Source organism: Camelina sativa, chromosome 17 (assembly GCF_000633955.1).
Source record: "Camelina sativa cultivar DH55 chromosome 17, Cs, whole genome shotgun sequence".
In the NCBI taxonomy this organism is placed as follows: Eukaryota; Viridiplantae; Streptophyta; class Magnoliopsida; order Brassicales; family Brassicaceae; genus Camelina; species Camelina sativa.
Window position 1 is genome coordinate 2,406,945 of NC_025701.1, and position 22,431 is coordinate 2,429,375.

Consider the following 22,431-nt stretch of genomic DNA (forward strand, 5'->3'; position numbering starts at 1 on the left):
GGAGAGTGGACCTGGGAAAGCTTACTTGAGCCCAAAAGTGCACTTGTTGAGGACAACTGCAGTAGTGAATTACCTTCTGCCAAGTTTTATTGCAAATCGTGCTGTTTCGAGTGCCATACCCTGAAGGGTTTCAGGAATCATCTCTCGAGAAGAAAGCATGCTGTGCAAGTAAGCATCCTCTCTCTCTCTCTCTCGTGTACATTGTCCAACTATACTATTTGAGCTGTTCGTTTCCACTCGCAGGAGGTTATGAACCCTATACATCCAGATCTTGACGAAGTAACGAGGAGATGGGGAAAGAACTATGCTGCGAAGCCTGAATACGCGACAGCTCAAATAGCGGTGTGGTGGGACATGATAGACTGTCCGATTCCCGAGGGTTATGATCCTCGTCAAGTCCGTCGTAGTATGGAAGTGGCTTTCAAGAAACTAGGCTACTCTGGTCCTGTCTCCATCACTGCCTTCGGCGACCACAAACAAACCCCTGATCACATCCTGCGAGGGCTCTCTTCCACTGGAGTCGCTCTTGCACATACCACTCCCAGTTAAGTCCCTTTTGTTTATCCATCTCTCGAATTTTTAGGGGTTTAAAGTTTCAACTATCTCTACTGACGCATGCTTTCCTGTTACTGAAACAGAAATCCAATACAACCGCATCTTTGCAGATGTGATGACGTGGCAAGATCATAATCCTCCTCCGGCTACAATTATGATCATATCCTCCCCCGATGGTGTGGAGATGGTGTTCTCAGATTGTCTTGCCGAGGTACAACAACGGACGAAATACAACCTTTTTATGGCTTATTCATATAGGCCTTACAAAATGTCAGTCCTGCTCACTTCTGCAGAGTGGCTTTGGGAAAGCTTACTTGCAGGTGTTTTGTTTGTCCTCTCCTCATCACCCAGTAACGTTTTGAAACTAATTACGCTGTTTCTGAGCTGTTAGTTAATTTTTTTTTTTCTTTTTCCACTTGTTTCAGAGACACAAAGACGCGTTCTTCAGAAGTGCAGTGTTCTTCAGAAGTGCAGTGAAAGGGGTGAATGTACCAAAATGTTTTATTGCCAATACTGCTTTTGTGAGTGCGAAAGCCTTGAAAATTTCAGGAAGCATCTCTCAAGCGAAAAACATGCAAGCAATGTAAGCATCCTCTCCTCTGTATCATCAATACGTTGTCTAACCATTTGAGCAACAACCTCTTTAACCTTTTCCATTCGTTGTCAAGCAGGAGGGTGTTGATGTTCCTGGGAGTATTAGTTTGAACCGCTACTATCATAGGCTACATCTCAAGGCAAGTTTTTCTTAATGATAATTATAGATTTTCAACCAAGAAAAACATCAGATTTCTTATAAAATGATCATGTTGCGTATACTATACGTATATATCTTGTAGGCCAAAGTACTAGAAAGTTTTCCAAAGACCGTACGTACGAGGAAAGCATACCGGACTGGATTTGGTCATCTTCATAATCATTTGCGTCTTACTTATCGTTGAGCTCGACGTAGGCCTTGAATATTTCAAACGTGCAAGAAAGAGTGGTTGTGAATTACTCGAGTGATAAGTCCTGGAAGCTCGTTTCGGTTTGTTTGTTTAAAATACTGGTTATATATATTTAAACAAAAAGTAAGTTAATCCTATTTTTCACTGACATCATTCTACAAGTTAAAAAAAACAATGGCTAAAACCCTTCTTAGGAAATGTAACGTGCAGAGGAAAAATGGGTTATGAGGGGACCTTGCACTTTGACCAACCCATCCAATGAGAACAACCAAATCAAAGGATGAAAGAGGAAAGTTGTCATGAATAAACATTACTCAAAGTGCTATATAGTACGAACAAGACCAAACAGTCAACATTCAGTTGACTCACTCGTCACAAACTTGTTACTCATCTCTCCATAGTTACCGGTTTCGCCCAGAAGCCAAACGGTCTTGTAAAAACCATGATCATGAATTCACAAGCCAACCCGATGAAAAGCAAGATCGATATCTGATGTTGTACTTCATCCTTATCCTGCATAAGCATTATTCTATTAGGAAGTTGCTATACATAATGTGCACCTGACATTCACAATAGCAGAAACTACAACCTATTTATTAAGTCCGATACGTAGCACGAGAGACATCTGCCCAATCAACCTATTTATTGACCCTTTCATGTTTCCTCTTTCAAAGTCTGTCACGTATGTGTATACAACTTGTGTCTGCATGTGTGTAATTAAGATATTTTGTTCGTTTCTTCCCGGTTTTTAGACAATACGATGCATTTGTTTTTAATGACATATCTATACCATATGCTATTTTAACGTAATTTAATAATTTATATTCTTTCGTAGGGGAATAATGTGTATCTGAAACAAAATTAAACGTAAGATACAACTATCACTATTTCACATCCAACGAAAAAAAAACGCTTATAAGCATATCCATTGATGCATCTTAAACAAAGTTGCTTAACACATATTTTTATTATTAATTATGAAAAAGTTAAACTTAGAACTTCTTGACATATGGGTCAACTGAAAGTTGTTAAATTTGGGGTTCTTAAAAAAATTAATTATAAATATTATATATTCTAAAAAAACTTAAAAATAATATGTTTCATAAATATTTAAACAAACATGACATTAAAGTATATTACAAATAGATTACAAAACGATTGGTTTGTGCCAAATTTTTCCCGTATATTCTCAACCAAAATGTTTTCATGTCGATTTTGATTTCCTTGTCGGTTTTGTTTGTATCACTCTTATGTCCATCAAAAGAATTAATGTGAAGAAAAACATCAAAAGTTGTATCTACGAAAATAATGAACTGAATCCCTTCTAAAGGATTAGTTTGATAGTGTATCCTAGTTTTTATAAGTAATTTGAAGTTTACACTAAATTATTCAAGTATTGGAAAATATCTTAATTAATATACAAAATGAATTTTTAACCCTTAATTAACAATTAAGATTTAAAAAACAACAACAAATAAATAAATAATTTTTTTATAAATACTTGTAATTTTAAAATGAATTTCAGATAATAATGAATTTATTTACTATAGATAATATTAACTACTAACTAAATTTATGAAATCAAAATAAGATTAACTAGAATTTATTTTTCTGGATTTAAGTGTTAGATTTTAGATAATATTAGTTTAAATATAGAATTAAAAATTGTTTAAGTTAGTTACATATTTAATTATAAAATTACAAACAAGCAAATTTAAATAATTATATATTTCAGCGATATAATAAAAATTATTTAAATTTGATTTGGTTTTTTAAATATTTATTCCACTATATATTTTAGATTAAATACAAATTTTACTTAAATATATATATAGTTCACTATTATTTTAGTTTAACTTGAAATTTTGAAGAAATATATACTATTTATTTTAATAAGATTTGAATATAAGTTAAATAATTTCAATTATTTATTAAAACTTATTAATTTAAAAATAATAATCAAAAATAGTCATTTTTTAAAAAAAAACAACAGTTCAAAAAGTCGACAATGTAAGAAATCAATTAAGAGAAAAATAAGTCCACTCTTTCAATATAAGTCAGCGAAAAAAAATCACACAAATAAAATAGAAATCGACAGTTCAAAACATCAATCATTAATAAACCAACATAAAATTAAAGAAGTCTACTAAGACTAAACAAATCAACGAAAAAATATAAATCAACAAACAAAAAAATAAGTCAACAGTATCAAAAGTCGACTATACAAAAAAACCAACCAAATAAAAAAAAAGTCAATAGTTTTTAAACAAGTCGATAGAAAGTAAACTAAACGACAAAATTAATTTAAATCAACAGTTTAAAATATCAGCTTTATTAAATTATTAATAAGTCAGCCTAGAATGTAGTAAGTCTACCATGAATAAAAAAAATCAACAAAAAATAAATATAAATCAATGAACAAAAAAATAAGTCAAAGTTTAGAAGATTGAGTATGTTATAAATCGACTAGATATAATATAAGTCAACTATTGTAAGATAAGTCGATGGGAAAGATAACTAACTAAATATAAGTAGGAAAACAAATCTATAGTTTCAAAAGATCGACTTTAGAGATAATCAACATTGAATGAAATAAGTATTAGACTTAATATTTTACTTATTTCAACATTGAATGAAATATCAAAATATTAAGTATTTAGACTTAATATGAAGTATTATATATAAGTATAACTTAATATGAAAAATGTCCCTTCTGAATTAAGATTTGTAATATTATACTATATTTGTGTTAAAACAGATGCACTTTTTTTGTACACTAAAGATACAACTTGTTGTAGACATTTAATGCTCTATTAATATTTTGTTGTGTTTGTTTTTTCGTATTTGTGTTTTTATAATCGATTTTTGTCTTCAATTGTTTACATAGTGAATTGTATATTTACCAACTGATTATGCATTTGTTTTTATATAATAAAAATAGAAGGAAGCAATTACGTCAATTCAAATTAAGAAAAAGTGAAGAGATTAACGTGTAGTCATCCTAATTTATTTTCCATATTTTTATTTTAACTACTATTTTGTAAATCCTCATTAACTCTCGCTATATTTATTTTGTAAATCGTCATTTAACTCTCTAGATAAGAAACACAGGGAGCCACAACCACAACATTGACAACCTCGTCCACGTATCTGTCCATGGGTACATAGGAATTGGGGGTATAGAAGAGCGGAAGCTGTGGAAAAGGGGTCAAAATTTGAGTCAAAAATAGTTAAAGACATTCACAAAACTTGGCTTAGGATGCTTGCTTACCCTGGATTTATGTTTTTCACTAAAGAGATTCTTGATGAAATTGTCGAAGCATGGCCAGTAATATCCTCGCACACAGCGCAAACCCAAGAGGCAGATTCAACCGTTTTAGTGCACGTATCCTCATCAAGTGGCCTAGAATGGAAAAACCAATGTTAGTTAAGTTCAGCAACACATATTAAACAAGACACACAAAGAGAGAGAGGAGGAACACACACCTAACAGAAGAAAGTTTTCCCAGAGGGACTTTGCATTGGTGGAGGCGTCAAAAAGAAACATTGTGTTATCCATAGGCATCAAAAAGAAACATTGTGTTATATCCATCTTCTTTTAAGAGGCTCAGCATGTCATGATTTTGGACATTCTTAATTTTGTACTCCTCTTTTAATAATATTAAGGTTACTACTATATGCCGCCTCATATAAATTAATTAGAGTAATTTGTCTAGGGTCAAGATGGTAAAATCTGTACATATTATTCCGATTACCTTTTTCCGATTACCAATTTATGTTAACATACAGTAAAACCTCTATAAATTAATAAACACTATAAATTAATAAATTTTGTTGGTCCCAAGTCTGGCCAGTGTAAAAAATAACAAAACTTGATAAGATAATAAGATAATATTTTTTTTGAAATCTCCATGTAAAATATGGTCCCAATAATATCGTAAATTAATAATCATGTAAATTTACACACACACACACATATATATATATATATATATAATGCATGATTCTCCTAAAATTCATATTTATAAAACAATTGTTGTGTTGTATTTTCAAATTATAATTATATAAAATACTTTATAACATGTCATAGCTCATAGCTAAGTTTTTTTAAAGTTTTCAATTTTTAGATATGCATTATTTTGATAGTTTGATAGACTATTGAAATACGACAAATTAAATTTTCATAAATTTGAATTGATGTATGTCATGTGTATCAGTGAATTTGTCTATAGTATTTGTAATTTCTTTTCAATAATGTTTTTTAAGACATTACAAATTCAATTTCTAAACCATAAAATTTACAACATCTAAAAGTCTAATCTTATTTTGCTAAATTTTTCTCAATTCATAATTTTTTAAAAAAATAAAATAAAATAAAATATAACTATAAATTAATAATTATTCATTTACATTATGAAATGATAATTATTAATTTATAGATAAATTAATATCACTATAAATTAATAAAATTTCATGGTCCCATCATTATTAATTTATAGAGGTTTTTCTGTACTTTACATCTCTAGGTTTATTGGTTTATGTATTTCAATTAATTTGAAAATTCGACTCAAAATCATGAATTATTATTGGTTTATGTATTTCAATTAATTTGAATGGTGAGATAGGAGCAGAGAAGCCTAACTTCCTCAAATTCAGTTTTGATACACGGACCCACCTGACGAGGATCATAGCCATCGATCGGGGGACAGGAAACCTCTTTTATGTCCCAATATAACGATACAGGGACCACAGCTACCTCCTTCGAAGGCTTCTCCATTATTCAAGAAATCAAGACTTCGAACCGTAAAACAAAATAAAATTCAAAACATCGGAGGGTACGTAGATTGAGACGGTTAAAGCAACAAGAGAGAAACAGAGTAACACGGCCGTATCAGACACTTGTGGATCAAATACTGTATATAGTAACTTTAATGAGTCGATGAATATCTAAGAAACTTAGAACCATAAGGAGCGAGATATTCACCTGAGAGAGCTAAGCAGAGCTGGTTTGGTTTCGAAATCCCTAATTCAAAGAGAATATAAATTACCAACGCCGCAAATATGTAAAGCATCCAACGTACATAATTTTCGGAAATTATTTTATATCCATATTTATCATTAGATTAAGGATGTACCAGACTAGTTACTTCAATCGGTCCATTAATAGAGTTATTTAAGTTGTGTATGGTGAAAAAAGAAAATAAACTTTATACAGAACTTTTTATCATAACCATATAGATATGAATTTTACTTTATTTCTGTCAAAGAATGAGTGAGTAGATTCAAGAGTGTTTTGTTCTTATCCTCCAAATTTTTTTTATTTCCATGGTTAACTTTATACAGAACTTTTTATCATAACAATATAGAAATGTTGAATTCAGTGAACCTTAAGATATATGATAAAATAAAATAAAAATTTGTTTCACCATTTATATTTAGAAAAACAAAAAAACACAATTTCTTACATCCATTGAACCCTAAAAGAAGTATTGACTACAATTGAAAATCATATAGAAGAATCTTTTGCAAAAATGTTAAGAAATCTTAAATTTAAGGTATAGTATATATGCAATTTCTATAAAACTAATATATTTTAAAGTTAAAACTAATATATTTTAAAGTTAAATCATATCTTCAAGGATTAATTATGCTTTTGCTTTTTTCCAAGATTATTATGTGAAGAAATGACCTCAAAACAATATATTATAAACCCTGTCTTCACTCTCTTTGAACCTTATATAAACTACTCCAACCTTCGTTCACTTTTCATTCTCTCTATCGTTTTCATTTTCCGATCTTTTGAACGCAAACTCGATCTTGTTCAGATGACTTCATCCACCGTCGATAAAGGTCTCATCGTCAGCTTCGGTGAGATGCTCATTGACTTCGTCCCTACCGAATCCGGCGTCTCCCTCTCCGAATCTCAAGGGTTTCTCAAAGCCCCCGGCGGTGCTCCTGCCAACGTGGCCATCGCGGTTTCGCGTCTCGGAGGTCGTGCCGCATTCGTAGGTAAACTCGGTGACGATGAGTTTGGCCATATGCTTGCCGAAATCTTGAGGAAGAACGGTGTCGCTGATCAGGGGATCAATTTCGACAAAGGAGCAAGAACTGCACTCGCCTTCGTGACTCTGCGTTCTGACGGAGAACGAGAGTTTATGTTCTACCGGAACCCCAGCGCCGATATGCTTCTCCGTCCAGACGAGCTCAATCTTGAACTAATCAGATCCGTACGTAAAAATCTTTCTCTCTGTTTTCAAGATTTCAAGATTGTACGTATTTGGTGGTTTAGTGATTTTTGTTATTTGTTTGTGCAATGTGCAGGCGAAAGTGTTCCACTATGGATCAATAAGTTTGATAACGGAGCCATGTAGGTCAGCTCACATGAAGGCAATGGAAGTGGCGAAAGAAGCCGGAGCTCTTCTTTCGTATGACCCCAACTTGAGGGAACCTCTATGGCCATCACCTGAGGAAGCTCGGACTCAGATCATGAGTATCTGGGACAAGGCTGATGTCATTAAGGTCAGTGACGTGGAGCTTGAGTTCTTGACTGGTAACAAAACGATCGATGATGAGACAGCTATGTCTCTGTGGCATCCCAATCTGAAGCTTTTGCTTGTTACTCTCGGCGAAAAGGGATGTCGTTATTACACTAAGGTAATGTAACGCAAAAGTTTATGTTTCATTCATCATCATCATGACCATGGTGTGTGCTTTTCATTGATGTTCTCTTGTACACTTGCAACAAAATGGTTTGTAGGGTTTCCATGGATCTGTTGAAACTTTTCATGTGGACGCGGTGGATACTACCGGGGCTGGTGATTCTTTCGTTGGTGCGCTTCTAAACCAGATTGTTGATGATCAATCTGTATTTGAGGTAATGAATCTCATTGATCTTGTGTATACTATTCAATTGCGTGGATCTTGCTCAGTCGATCAAATTTAATTTATGATGTCGTTTTCTTAGGAGGAAGAGAGATTGAGACAAGTGCTGAGATTTGCAAACGCTTGTGGAGCCATCACAACGACTAAAAAAGGAGCCATTCCAGCTCTTCCTTCAGACTGTGAAGCTCTCAGCTTTCTTAAAGGACAAGTAGACTAGAAGCGTAAAACCTATTTTCTTTAGTCCGCAATTCTCCTTGTCCATTGTAATTTTGTGTGTTTTCGATTCTTGCTGATGTTTCTGATTTGCGGTAAAAAGGATCCCAAAGTTTTTCTTCTTTTGTTAGCTCTTTGTCTCTTCTTCAATCTATTGAATAAAACAGAATTGTGGTGTCTTATGTCACAACTCACAAGGTCTATAAAAAGCGGAGTAGTAAACATGAAGAAACGAAAAACCTAAGAAAAACAGAGCAGACACATATAGATTCGCGTTTTTTTTTTGCATCAAGCATAAAGCATTTACCGTGTTCAAGAGGTATGAACAAACTCAACACACAGGCATCTCAGAGATTTGGACAAAAACGAAAAAAGAAATATGTGATAAGCTCTCTCAACATATCTTACACGACTTAAAAGACAAAACTATAGGTATGACATTTAAACTCCATACATTGATACATCATCCTTATGCAGATAGGTTTCTTGTTTTTGTTTCTTCTTATTACACAGAAGAATGTCTACACATAGTTTACATATAATAGCTCTTTAGCCAAGATCAGGAACAATGAAGTGCTCCTCATCATCATCATCATCATCTCTGATCTCAAACCTCGGCTTCTTGTTGGGAACATTCGACTTCATGGGTTTGTATGAATGAACATGACCTAAATGCGAAACAGAAAGCTCAGGAACTTCAGCTGCAGGAAGAGCCTCCTGATTAATCTGATCACCAAAGAATCCCATATCTGAAAACCAGTCTAACTCCCCGGCCCCAAGATCAAGCTGTCCTTTCTACTCAATTTCAAACAATAAGAAGTCAATATCAAACTTGCTGCCAAAAAACAAAAGTGAGAAGGATTCTAACATGAGTGTATCTCAATCTCATGTCTACCTTATCAGTGGAATCAATATCAGAGAAGTGGAAGAAATCGTCAACAGCCCACGGAAGCTGAGTAGCAGAAGAAGATTGTTGCTGCTGCTGCTGGCTTGGGGTTTTAGCAGGAACCTGATTAGCTTTCTGTTGGTTGTTGGAAGGCTCAGATTGATTCTTCTCTATCTCTTTAGTGCAACTAGTTGAGGTGAGAGCTACTTTGATCCCAGTGGCTAAGAACCTCTGGTGATTAGCAGATCGAGAATTAGCAACGTGGATGGACTCATCGCAATCCCTGCAAAGCAGAGCTCTATCCTCTACACAGAAAATGAAAGCTGCCTTCTCCTGCAGGTCATAACAGCATAACGAATGAGCAAACCCTAGTCTTTCTTAAACAACAAGGCAAACATACAAAATCTGCTGCAGTTTCTTCTACAACATGTATAAAAATCACAACTTTATAACCAAACTAACGAATCTATCAAATCTTTGACGAGATCTAATCAATGAAAACCTTGAGAAAGAGAGATCTATGATGTGACTTACTTGGCAGATATCGCAACGAGGGAATTTGGTAGAGAGAGAGTTGAGATGAAGGCGTTGATGCTTGCTAGCGAGTTTGTTAGCAGCGTGAATCTCGATGTCGCATTTAGGGCAGAGAGCAGCTTCGTCGGCGCAACATATCACCGTCGCCGGAGCTTTCTCACACACATCACACTGTATCTTCATCTTCAAATATAGGACCAAAAAAAAACAGAGGTTTTTAATTGATACTAGGGGAAGCAATCAGAATCAGAAACAGAATGATTAAAACAGAGGATGTTTATTTTGCTTGTCTGGCACTTCTAAGAGTAGCTAAACAGAAGATTAGGTTTTGAGAAAAGGCTATGAGAAATGGCTACAGAAATGGAGATGCAACAAGTTGGTTGGTGAGCAAATGGTTGAGAATGAATGAATGAAAAGAGAGAAGAGAGAAGAAGAAGATAAGGAGGGGATTTGATGAATCTCTGAAAATCTGCTTCTGCGTATCAAAAGGAAACACTCTGCTTCTTCCAGCAAGGTCCCGTGGGTCCCACGCTTCTTCTGTGGCTCTCCTTCGTCCTCTCTCCTTCTAGATATTATTTTTGTATATATATATTCACCACTTGCTTTTGCTTTTTATAATTATGTCAGCAGAGAGATTTTTGGATTTGTTTACTTTGTTCTCCTCACCAGTCAAATTAGTTCGACTAGACTTTTCTTTTAACTTTTTAATCTCCGTTTTGCGAGTTGTTGCCTCGAATTTCAAGTTTACTGAACTTTCTAATAAGAATACAAAGAAAGATTATTACATAAAAATGGGCTTTCATCATGGAGTAAAGAGAGTTGGGTTTCAATCAAATCATCAGTGTGAGCGTTTGGACAAAAGTGAGACTCTCTCTCAGAAGTGGAATACAACACGACGACTACACGTAATCTGGATATGGACATGTGAATTTATTCTTTGTAATGACATGTTGTGTAATATATACCATTCGATCAGATATTTTTCCTTCTTCTTTCGATATTTTTGCTGCTTTTCTCAATCATGAAAACGATTACAAATATACTGGCAATGGCACGCGTAATGTTAAAAGCCTGTTCTAGAAAGAAAAAAAATGATCCGCACTCTAAGAAGAAAATTTTGACATGGTTTGGTCACATGAATTGGATTATCCATACTAGTAAAAACCAATCTATACACACATTTGCAGTTTTGGTCAGAGTTAAGAATTCTTTTTAGTTTTGCTTTTCTTTGGTAATAAAATCGAAGAAATTCAAAGAATTGTTGAAGCTTTACTCCCAAAAAAACATCTACAGCTTCTGTACATGTTCATCCTTGTGGATATCCCCATGAGAACTAGTATTGTTCATGTTTGCTGTATCTTGATTAAGCAGATTAGAGAATCCATTACCAATCGATTTCCACCAGCTAGACCGCTCTAAGGTAGTTTGATCCTCATTACTGGACAGTTCAATAGACCTGGCTGACTCAGTCTGCAGCTCAGAGAATCTCACAGCTCCTAATAGCTGTTCTGGAAGCTCTGAGTCGGTCTGACTCTCAATAAGGAAGGCAAGATCAACTGTCAATGTTGTAATATAACCAAAGGCGAGGTGAACAATGGCACTAGCGACCATTGACGAACCGATATCAACATCAACCTCCACAAAATTGTCCCCTGTAACATATTTGCAAGACAGTGCACGTCCAATCACACAGATAGCTTGCTCTCCAACAGCTTTTCTTACAATCCAAGGGCCTTTGACAATGTTTGCAATCAGTTTTAGCCTCGATTTCTTGAACCCATCATCTCCTTTAAGAAACCGATCCATCAGGGATCCTTCAAGTATAGGCTCAGTGGTAACAAAGTAAGCCACAGCACTGTAGTTATCTTTGTGAGGAAGCTGGAGATTGAATGCCCAGACAAAAGGCTTAGTAGTTCCATTCGTTTGAGTCTTCTCCTCATCGATAAGTTTCCTGATACGGCTGCTGGGATAACTAAGGATCTCGGAAAGCTTGTTAGGACCTTTGATCCAATCAAAACCAAGAGGCTTAAGAAGGAAATCACCAGCAGGTATTTTAGCTTTGTCAGAGAAATAGTTTGGTCCTCTAACCATAAAGGTGTCAGGAGATGGCGTAGTCCAACCGTTATTGCAGTTATCTGGGTTAAGACATGGAACAGCTCCTTCTGATTTCACTCTTTTAATCCATTCTGGCTCAGTTTCTCAACCTACAGAGCCAGCCATATCTTTGTAACAAAACCTGCAAAGCACAAAACTTATAAACCCTTGAGTAATCCAATGGATTCTAAATAGACAAAATTGGTCAAAGAAACAAGAATGGGAGCAATGTGTTGGTGGTAACTTGAGGTTCAATTCAAAAACTACACAAAAACTAGAATCAAATTAGTAAATTGGTTCAAATTACTTGGCTGGTTATGAGTAAATCAAAATTCAACACATGAATCTGTGATTTCGTAGAAACCCTAAGACCTTAATGATCTTAAATAACATAAGAAAGACAAAAACACAGGGGCATAGTTAATTGAATTCAACATTCAATCATCATCTACAACACCAAGGTAGAACAAGGAATTGACGAAAGAGGGAAAATAAGTTATTTTGATCTAAAAGAAACAGAGCAATCGAAGCGAACCCCAGAAAAAAACGAAAACAAGTATTAGGAGATTCATACGAGGAATATTCCACAATATAATAAGGAAAAGGACAAGGAGCGTAACTATAAACCTTATCAGCAGTAGTCGAAGAAGACAAGGAGGATCCTCCAAAAACCCTAATCAAGAGATTGAAAAGTTCTCAAAAGAAAAAGAAGAAGAAGAAGAAGAAGATTAATCCTGTATTACGGAGTATCTTTGTGAGCTGTTTATATTATTAATTTTGTTTTGGGATTATTAAGGCTTTTGAAACAGAGAGAAGAAGCTGTGATTAGAGAGATCCTAAATTCTTCGCTAGCGTAACGCTTTTTGTTCATATCTTATTATTATCTCCTTTATTAATATAAACTCCAACTGGAAATTATTATAATTTATTAAAATAAACTTTTTTTTTCCTCTCATATTTAAAATTAAACTTTATCAACTGGATTTAACAAAATTTATAATTATTTTTTATGAATACTCTAAAAATAAAACTAAAATTTTTTCCTCTCCAATCAAGTAATATTTTAAAAAAGGAAATTAATGTTAGCTTTTACTACTTCTTTTTATCCTTCTATTAAAAAGAAAAGAAATGGAAAAAATCCAAATTACATTACTTTAATATAAATTTAAAATATATTATTAATATATTTTATTCTCCTCGCACATCGTAAGTATTATTTATTTTATTATTCGGCGCCTCTCTCCGGTCATACGCCTCCACCGAATTGGCCAATCTCAACCTCGCTTCTTCCTCTCCGGCGTCGGCAAATCATAATTTTTTACTTCTCTCACCGTCCGTCGAGTGGAGCATTTACACTGACATGGATCCTCGTCAATTCGAACACTCCGTAAGTTATTTTATTCTCTCTGCGTTTAACATGTCCCCTCGAGATTTCAGAAATTCGAATAACTAACCCTGCTCCTGCGCGCTTGATCATTTACCGCTTTCTCATTCGATTCGATTGGGTTATTATCGGATTATTTCTCTAGGTTTTTGCATTGCTACTTATCCTCTTGTGTATTTGGTCGCTCTTCGTAGATCCTCCCCTAGTCTTCTCAAACTTCAAAAACATGAATGCCTTAGTTTGAATTTTTTTTAGGTTTACAAATTGAACCAAATTTTATAGTTTCACTAGAATTGCTATGTCATATCTTCAAGCTGTGTGTATTATTACTACTGTTAGCCTCTCTAAAGGATTGTCTATGTTGACCAGGTTGTGGATGACAAAGATATTCACAGCATTGTAATGTCATATCTTCTGCACAACTGCTTCAACGAAACTGCAGACTCTCTTGCTTCTTGTACTGGTGTTAAACTACCTGCTGATGATCGTGATAATATCCAGCGAAGAAAACGTCTGTTCAACTTTTTATTTTTTACCCTGTTGTTAAGACGAATGCTTACTATGCACTCTTCTTGTCTGTGTATATGGTTTTGTTATTTCAGAAATCATACATTTTGTACTTGAGATGAAGGCATTGAAGGCTGTTGAACTAACTGAACAGTTAGCAAAAGACTTGCTTGAGAAAAACAAGGATTTGCACTTTGATCTTCTACGCCTTCATTTTGTGGAGCTAGTCTGTGCTCGGAAATGGTGAGAAATTTTTTATGATTGCTTTTCCGTTGAGGAATCAGGTTTCTTAGTTCCCTTGAAATCTTGAAAGTGGTTCTCTCCATGTGCAGTAATGAAGCTATTGAATTTGCTAAGACAATATTGGCTCCTTTTGGGACGGTCCAAAAATATGTAGAAAAGCTTGAAGTAAGTCTGAAATCTTGTTTGAAACCCCTATCATTCATATCTGTCTTGATGTATTGGCATTCTACGTTTTCTTATGTTCTTCCAATTGATGGGAGACTTGTTCTTGTTTCTTCCTGCGGCAGGACGCAATGGCATTGCTGGCTTATGATGACCCTGAGAAATCCCCACTGTTCCATCTCTTGAGCTCTGAATACCGACAACAGGTTGCCGATGATCTCAACCGCACAATTCTTGGTCAGTTCCTTTTTTTTTATTCTCCAATAAATTCTCTAGCCTCCTGTGACCTTTACAAATTGCAAGTTTTAACTCATTCTTCACATCGTCTAGAACACACAAACCAGCCAAGCTATACACCAATGGAAAGGATCATACAACATGTGACAGTTGTGAGACAATACTTGACTGAGGAGAATGGCAAAGTAATCATAATATTTCAGTACTTTACCTGTCTATCTATTACGGTGTAGAAACACCCTAGGAATAGTATGTGCCTGTGTTAATACGCTATTTCATGTCTTATGATAGGATGCGTTTCCTCCATTCTCTTTGAAGGATTCTCTCAAAGGCTAAGATTGGAGGAACTCTCCAAAGTTTGCTAGGAGGAGGATATGCTAAGCATTGTCATGTAAATACCAAAAGGCTTGCCCATCTCCATTTATTGAATCTGTCTTCATCTCCAGCAAACATGGAGACAAGGTTAGTCTTCCATGGCCACAGGAGAGCGTTCCGGTTTGCTGTTGCAGGATATCAATACGTGAAGGGCAGTATCTGTTTGGTTTGGTTTAGTTCTCTATCGGGAAATTGTTTCCTTAACTTTTGTGCGAGTTTGGTCGATTAATCTGTGATTCAAATCCTCGAAAACAATATTTAACTTTGTAACTATCGTTTATGTTTTGATGAAGAACACCACAATTCAAGATTCTTTGCAGACAAATAACAATCTTAAAGCGAAGACCAAATTAAACTTCGCAAATAATCAAAATGAACAAAAGCGAAAGAATTTGAATATGATTAAAGACTACAAACTTGGACTACCCCCAGTTCTAACCGAATTACCAAATCCAAGAACTTTTCAAGAGCTTAGAGGATCATACAAAGAAAACAATGACTTCCCTAACAACTTCTAAACACGCAACTTCTAAGCTGTCTTGTTTTTAACTCTAGAATGCAGTAAATCCCAAATCCATGAGCCCGCAATGAGAAAGGAGATATTTCAAGAGTAACTTGCTAAATTGGACACTAACACAGTCTACACTCAGTCTTTTGTCGAGGCAGCCTCAAGATCAGGCGATGGCACACTCTCTTTCTGACCTGAAGAAGGCATGGGCCTTCTTAGCTCTGAGGCCCCGCTTTGTTGTTCCTGTTGTTGAAGCCTCTGCTGCTGCTGCTGAAGCTGATACAGTTGCTGCTGCTGAAACTGAAATTGATGCTGCTGCTGTTGTTGTTGCTGCTGATGTTGTTGCTGCTGCTGTTTTTGTGACTGGATCTGGAGCTGCTGGAACTGTTGTGCAGCTAAGACGGTGTGCATCGACTGATTATTGGGATAAAATTGCTGGTTTGGTCCAAAAGAACCATAGTTCATCATTGATGCACCGTTTGATGTACCTTGCCCCGTCAATACCTTAAGATGCTGGACTTCCTCCTTCAGTGCCTCATTTAATGCTGTCAAATAGAGAAAGACGACCAATCAGGTCAGCTATTCACAACAGTTAGCAAGGAAACATGATAAGAATTATCAGTCTGTATGTAAGTGTTTGTGAGGAAGATCCTCACCATCCTGTAGGTGAACCTGTTGCTCCATTGTTTGTACTCGTATTTTAAGCTCATTGTTTTCAACATTCATGCCATTTGTATCTCTCTGAACAGAAGGAAGAAAAGAGAACAAGATTAGCTCTACAATATGTTATCAAACGTCATATAGCCTAGAGTTATATTTGGTCAGCAGGACCCCAAAACACTAATTTACCCAACCTGTAAGAGAGTCAACTGGGCTGAGAGAGACGTCGCCTCTGTTTGTAAAGTCTGTACTTTCCTCTCGAGCTCTGCAATGTATCTCATCTTCCTCTCTTTTGACCTTGCTGCAGACTGCCTGTTTGCCCAGATCCTGTCAAATGATAAATAGGTCATGCATCTTCTCCAACAAAGAAGCAAACATACACAAATGAAAGATAAAAGATCTGTCTTCGGTAAAATAAAGGAAAATTGCATAGAGCTATCAGCAAGGAAGGTCCAACAATCTCAGCAAAATTTCATAGAGAACTTAAACTGATACGGCACTTTGAAACAGATGGAGAAACTTAATGAAACTTGTTCCTTCCTTGTCGAGAAACTTAGAACTATATAGAGCTTCTTATAATCAGCAAATATAGAAGGAAATAAAAAATGTACCTCTTAGCACGTTTTGGATCAATGAGAGCAAGCTCAGAAAGTTTAGCAGCAGAGATGGCTTTCTTAGAGTCAACTCCAGAGACATCTTCATTCAGCATCTCAGGCTTGATACTTGTTGAACCGTCCATCGATTGGCTATGTTGGTGCCTGATTCTCGGTCTTTCACTAGAGCTACCAGGCGTACTCTGAAGGTTAGAAGTGGAGCCTCCTCCTAATTCATTCCTCCAAGCAGGTTCAGATGGCTCACCCATTTGAGAAGTAGAAGTAGCAGAAGAATTGAATTTATCCATATCAAGATACATATACATTAAGTCCTCATCAGTATCATCAGAGAAAGAAGGTCCATCAGCAGCAGCACCAACAACACCAAGATCACTATCAAAGCTCAAGTCATCAGGGAGAGTAAGAATCTCTGAATGAGCTCGGCGATGGCCTAGATTCTTAGGTGGATTATCCGGCATTCGGCTTATATCATGGCTGAACCGGTTAGTAGCATCTGAACTGCTGGTGCTCCCAGTTGGAGTCAAGTGAGGAGGAGGAAACGATGATTCAGCTTTCATTGTAAAGCTAGTTGCATTTGGTGAAAACGTTGAGTAACGACCTGATGGGGGAGGTAAACCTCCACTAGGTGGTGCTGGAGATTTCTCCTTATCCATTCCAAGAACTTAGACCTTAAAACCCTACTAATCTGCATAACCATCATTTTCAATTATATTGTATACTATCACAGATTAAGTCTTAAAGCTATCACAATTCACACGCTTTATCTCAGCCCTAAATCAAAACAAACCCTAGATAATTCACACACGCTAAAGAGAAACCCTAAAAAAGATTGAAAGATAGGATCTTTTCAGGAACTTACAGAGATCTAGTAGTGAGCAGCCTCCAGAAACCAAAGGAGCAGAATGGTCGAAAGAGAGATGGAAGAAACCAAAGAAAAGGTAAAAAAAGAGGAATTATCTTGGAAAATTCTCAAAATCTGTGAGAAAAGATGGCTAATTAGGAGCAGAGACGGAGAAAACACAGAGAGATCCTACGAGAGAGGAGGAAGAAGAAGAAGAACATTCATTCTCTCTCCATTAAAGGATTCGTGGAAGGAACTAGTGTGCATCAGAAGATTTGCGAAGTGACGTCGTATTGACTTCATCGGTCTGGTGGAATTTACAAGTGTGTGTGTGTGTGTGTGTACAAACTTTTTTACTGCTTTGGTCGGAATTTGGGTTATAATCGCCTGCTTTAGCGTGTTGCTATGAGTGATGTTACTGACCGTTGGATTGGATCAATAAGATGATCAGACGTCTGGTTCGTGATGAAGATGCAGAAAGACGAATTGGTTTCGTCAAATTTGGTTCTCGTGGTTGTTAATTTTTGGTTGGACCGTCGAGTGCTGCGTATTTTATATTTATTAAAAATTTGATAACTTTCTAATTATTTTATTAGGATAATTACTAACCAAGAAGTTGAAACCATGTGATATTGTTTTCCATGGCTTACGTATGATGTCTTTCAATCATTTGAAATATAAAAGACATATATATATATAGTTTATTAAGAGATAAAATAGTTTGAACTTTGAAGAGTCATGCTTACATATATAGAGTTATTTTTTTTACATGCAAAAAATTATTAATATAAAGAAAAAATAAAAGCATACATATCAAGCCATCAATAACAAAGAAGAAGATGAAGCATATCAACTATAATAATGCAGCCATATATCTAAGAAGATATTTAAGAGCACATGACGACGATGCATGAGTTGTATATGGTTCATATTATAAAAACAAGCCGATGTTTTTATTTTCGATTCATATCTCAATGTCTATTATGCAGGATGATGTGATTTGTTTGAGACTTTGAGTCGAACTCTAATTGGAAAGATCATAAATATGGACCGTTAACTACTTGATTAATAAATAAAAAAACTAATAACTAGTATTTTAAACTTAGTTTTGACTTTTGATCCAGTATTATAGTTAATGTGCCATACATGGACAAGAACATCTATTCAGATGGTGTCAAAATAACTAATTGTTGCTGTTAGTTCCTGAATGAGGAGGATGGATTGATAAAATGGTCTGATGTTCTTTCAAAATAAGTTGGAGTGGGCTTTATCAGTTATGGGCTAGTTTAGAGCGAAAAGGATCATACACAAACACAACATGATCATCTTCTCTCACCCATCGGCAATTGAATGGGCGCATTTACTCTTCTCTCAACTACTTTCCTCTGGCCATACTTCATTTCATTTCCTAACTACGGAATACAATAGTTTTCATTACGTATATATTAGTAATTTCAGCTCTGTAATTTTTTAGCAAATTCCTTACCCCAAAAATATCATTTTCGACAATGTGAGTAGGGTTGGGCAAACTATTTATCAGATATATATATATATATATATATATATATATATATGTTTCCATATTCAATATGAAATATTCGTATATTCGTAATGATTATGATTCAAAACAAAACGTATAACATATATAGCAATGTATATATATAGAAAAAAAAAAAAAAATATATATATATATATATATATATATATATAACATATATAGCAGTGTATGTTTAAAACAGAGCATATCACAACTCTGATTCATATGTTCATATCTGCTTTTTAAAAACAAATAAATAAAATTTAAGTATACTGTAGCTAATAGGAATAGAGCAGATCACGAATACTATTTTTTTTTATTCAGAATGTCTCTATACGCCTTACCTTTGTGTATATTCTGATTCATATGTTCATATCTGCTTGTGTATATTCTCACGTGATCTTGTTGCCTCTATAACTCTATTTTATTATACAATATCACATGTTAAGCCTTATTAGAATACGCATATAATAAAAATTATGGAAATTTTCAATTAACCTATATCGCATTTAAAAAGACAAGAACGAGATTTAAAAAAAGAAAAGATAAATTAGAAAATGGATATTTACTTCGATCCAAAGAGAATTGGTTTTCAAAAAAGAAATGTGAACTGGCTGGAGGTCCCCTGTTCTAGCTAGAAGAAACCATTTTGGGTCATTTCCTTATTAACCCATTAAAATTATATAGGAGAGTACTGTAGTTTTCTATAAAGATGGGTCTTATCTTACATTTTTAGGGTTTGGTATCGTCCTGAATTGTAACGGGTGGCTTGCCTTTTTTTACTTGGATAATTAATTAGTGTACTAACCGTACCTATAGATTGCTTTCGTACCTTCAATAATTCTAAATACTTACTATATTCTGCTTGACGGGGATGTATAAGTATAGAGTCTAGTGTTTGCTCGTGCTGCGGTGCATATCGGGTTTATTTGTCTGTAGCTCATTTTATCTTTTGTTCATATGTTTGTATAGTTATAGAAGTGTTTGTTTCCGTGGTAGATAAAGCACGTAGAGAAAAGTAACATCAGCTTCTCAATTATTGGCGTAAAACATGTTTTCGATTGTTTCTATGGAGAAGATTTATATTATACTACTAGACATTTTTAATTTATATACTGTATCTACTTGAAAACACATTAAAAGGTGTATGCTCACCTCACATATTTGATATTTTCTATGGCTCTTTTCAAGTGTATCTCCCTTTTTTTTTTACTTAAATCAGGTGTCAGTAATCTAATACTAGTTGGTTAATGTGTTCAGACATTAGGATTTTTCGAACAAGGGAACGACAACTGATAGGGTCTGATCCTTGTTCTTCATTGGATCAGTGTTTTTGTCATAAAAACTATCTTTGAATTCTTTTCATTTTCGCGAGAAGAAAATGATGATAGAATATCATGGTTTTTATTATTATTTGCATGATATATAATTTCTATTTTATTTCTGTAGTCCAGTAAAACAGAATCAGAGATTCAGAGGAGGTTCGAATCGATGGCGAGGCATGGCCTTGAATGAAGGCAAAACAGAGAGAACCGGACTGGACACCTACCCATATCAGATTGTCATTATATAAAATCCCAGAAATAGAGGAAAACCTCATAGAGATCTGTGATTCTTCATTTACTTTTTATGTTATAACCTAAGAGAATAGGTTAATTTTTTTAAAAAAATGGTGTTTCTTAAACTTATGGTAAAAGACTAAAAGGTAAAGAAACAATGGGTCGACCCCTTGTGGTTTTTGCAGGTGCATCATTGACTTTTTTGGCCCCAAATCTAATTAATGTCTTTTGTAGTTATGGTGCTGAATCTACCACACTGTGTGGCTTGTGGGTACTCCTAAAATCCTTAGATCCTTTATATCTACAAAATAATTCTATTGCCTGGCTGTACTCTATGGTTTATACATTCTATGCACAGTGGTGATTTGAATGTACTCATTTTCTTTCGAAATTTCCAGAAAAAAACGTAATTTACTTTTTTTATGTCTTACAACCTTTTTAGCATTTGTTTTGAACCGCAACGCTGTTCAAAACTAAAGATTATAATGCACAAGTATCGTAAAATGAACGCAAACGAGGATTGCTAAGCTGATGGTTGGTAGTGAATTACAGTGTTATGGTACCCCATAAAACTTATATATAATTTCCATTTCACAAGAACTCAAGTTTTTTTTTCTTAAGCCTAGCCTGAGTAATATATTAATGTCATGTCGTTACGATGTTGAGACTGCAAAGATATGGATAGATATCACGGAAATCTGTTATTCTGAATTTAATATGGGTAAGGTATACATTTTATATAGAGATGTTTCCATGGACCAACAAGTCATAATTTGTGTGCTGTGTGCATGTATACAAAAATCATCGTTACAAGTATACTTTTATACGTACATTGCATGTATACAAAAATCATTGTTACGTGTATACTTTTAGACATACCGAAAGAAAAATATGGCCATACACATGGTGTTCGCATTTAAAGAGGGTCGAACTTGCCCATCACCCATCCATGTTTCGAAGAAAATATGTAGGTATTCAGCATTCATATCAAGTTAATAAATATTTATTGTTGGACTATTGAAACTCTTATCGTATAACTAGGAAATTTCTATAGGATAAGCTTCTACATGATCTTGATATGCATTCCTTGTATCTATTTGAGCAGCATGTGTTTTTAACAATCCTGTGGTTAGTTCTTTTTATGACGAGACGTTTTTACCTTTTTTTCTGTTAAAGCCACGACGAGACATATGCATCTGTATGTTTTGGATGTTTAATGGGTTCGCCTGTTCCTTCCAAACTGAAGAAGAATATTATTCTTGCAACAACAACAAAAAAAAAAGCTAATTTAAGAGACATGGCTGCTATATATACAACTAGGTGATACCCGTGCTACAGCACGGGATTATATATTTTGTTAGTTATTTTTTTTGTAATTTGTATTTTTGTAATATAGTTTTTTATTTTAATTTATTTTCTTTGTTTATATAGTATTTATTTGTATATTTGGGGTTATACAGTAAATTGGAAATCCTAATAGAGTAAGTAGTTTGTAAAATGTAGTTTTTCACGGAGACAGACACACCACAATAGTAGATAGTACGTAGTTTTGTAAGAGAATAGACACTCCGCAATATCGGATAGTAGTTTTGTAAGAGGATAGACACACCCTGCTTCCATGGCTTAATTTATAGTTTGATAAAAATACATGTTTTAACGGATTTAACTCAAAAAAATTTTATATTTTAAATTTTTA

At 34.7% G+C, this 22,431-nt stretch overlaps 5 protein-coding genes and 1 pseudogene across 6 annotated transcripts; 3 read left to right on the top strand and 3 right to left on the bottom strand.

The window, feature by feature from the left end:
* On the top strand, positions 7-1,647 carry LOC104754756. The gene is made up of 6 exons (XM_010477022.2): positions 7-168; positions 244-544; positions 639-875; positions 981-1,138; positions 1,227-1,289; positions 1,392-1,647. Exons 2-6 carry the CDS (start codon positions 250-252, stop codon positions 1,491-1,493), a joined length of 855 nt encoding a protein of 284 aa, XP_010475324.1. The 5' UTR covers positions 7-168; positions 244-249; the 3' UTR covers positions 1,494-1,647.
* Positions 7,252-8,856, top strand: LOC104754759 (probable fructokinase-2). The gene is made up of 4 exons (XM_010477024.2): positions 7,252-7,726; positions 7,821-8,153; positions 8,257-8,373; positions 8,464-8,856. Exons 1-4 carry the CDS (start codon positions 7,325-7,327, stop codon positions 8,596-8,598), a joined length of 987 nt encoding a protein of 328 aa, XP_010475326.1. The 5' UTR covers positions 7,252-7,324; the 3' UTR covers positions 8,599-8,856.
* LOC104754757 (B-box zinc finger protein 24) lies at positions 8,977-10,467 on the bottom strand. The gene is made up of 3 exons (XM_010477023.2): positions 10,015-10,467; positions 9,490-9,813; positions 8,977-9,389 (listed from the first exon to the last, which is right to left on the bottom strand). Exons 1-3 carry the CDS (start codon positions 10,195-10,197, stop codon positions 9,144-9,146), a joined length of 753 nt encoding a protein of 250 aa, XP_010475325.1. The 5' UTR covers positions 10,198-10,467; the 3' UTR covers positions 8,977-9,143.
* LOC104754760 lies at positions 11,030-12,385 on the bottom strand (annotated as a pseudogene).
* LOC104754761 (glucose-induced degradation protein 8 homolog) lies at positions 13,321-15,326 on the top strand. Its single transcript, XM_010477025.2, has 7 exons — positions 13,321-13,495; positions 13,862-14,003; positions 14,095-14,242; positions 14,332-14,407; positions 14,530-14,641; positions 14,735-14,826; positions 14,933-15,326. Exons 1-7 carry the CDS (start codon positions 13,469-13,471, stop codon positions 14,975-14,977), a joined length of 642 nt encoding a protein of 213 aa, XP_010475327.1. The 5' UTR covers positions 13,321-13,468; the 3' UTR covers positions 14,978-15,326.
* On the bottom strand, positions 15,381-17,954 carry LOC104754762 (probable transcription factor PosF21). 2 transcript variants are annotated; one of them, XM_010477026.2, is made up of 5 exons: positions 17,658-17,954; positions 16,796-17,483; positions 16,379-16,511; positions 16,181-16,265; positions 15,663-16,069 (listed from the first exon to the last, which is right to left on the bottom strand). In XM_010477026.2, the coding sequence occupies exons 2-5, from the start codon at positions 17,449-17,451 to the stop codon at positions 15,663-15,665; spliced, it is 1,281 nt and encodes a 426-aa protein (XP_010475328.1). In that variant the 5' UTR covers positions 17,452-17,483; positions 17,658-17,954. The 2 variants fall into 2 exon arrangements, with proteins under 2 accessions (XP_019095243.1, XP_010475328.1); XM_019239698.1 differs by lacking the exon at positions 17,658-17,954 and having other exon boundaries at positions 15,381-16,069; positions 16,796-17,451.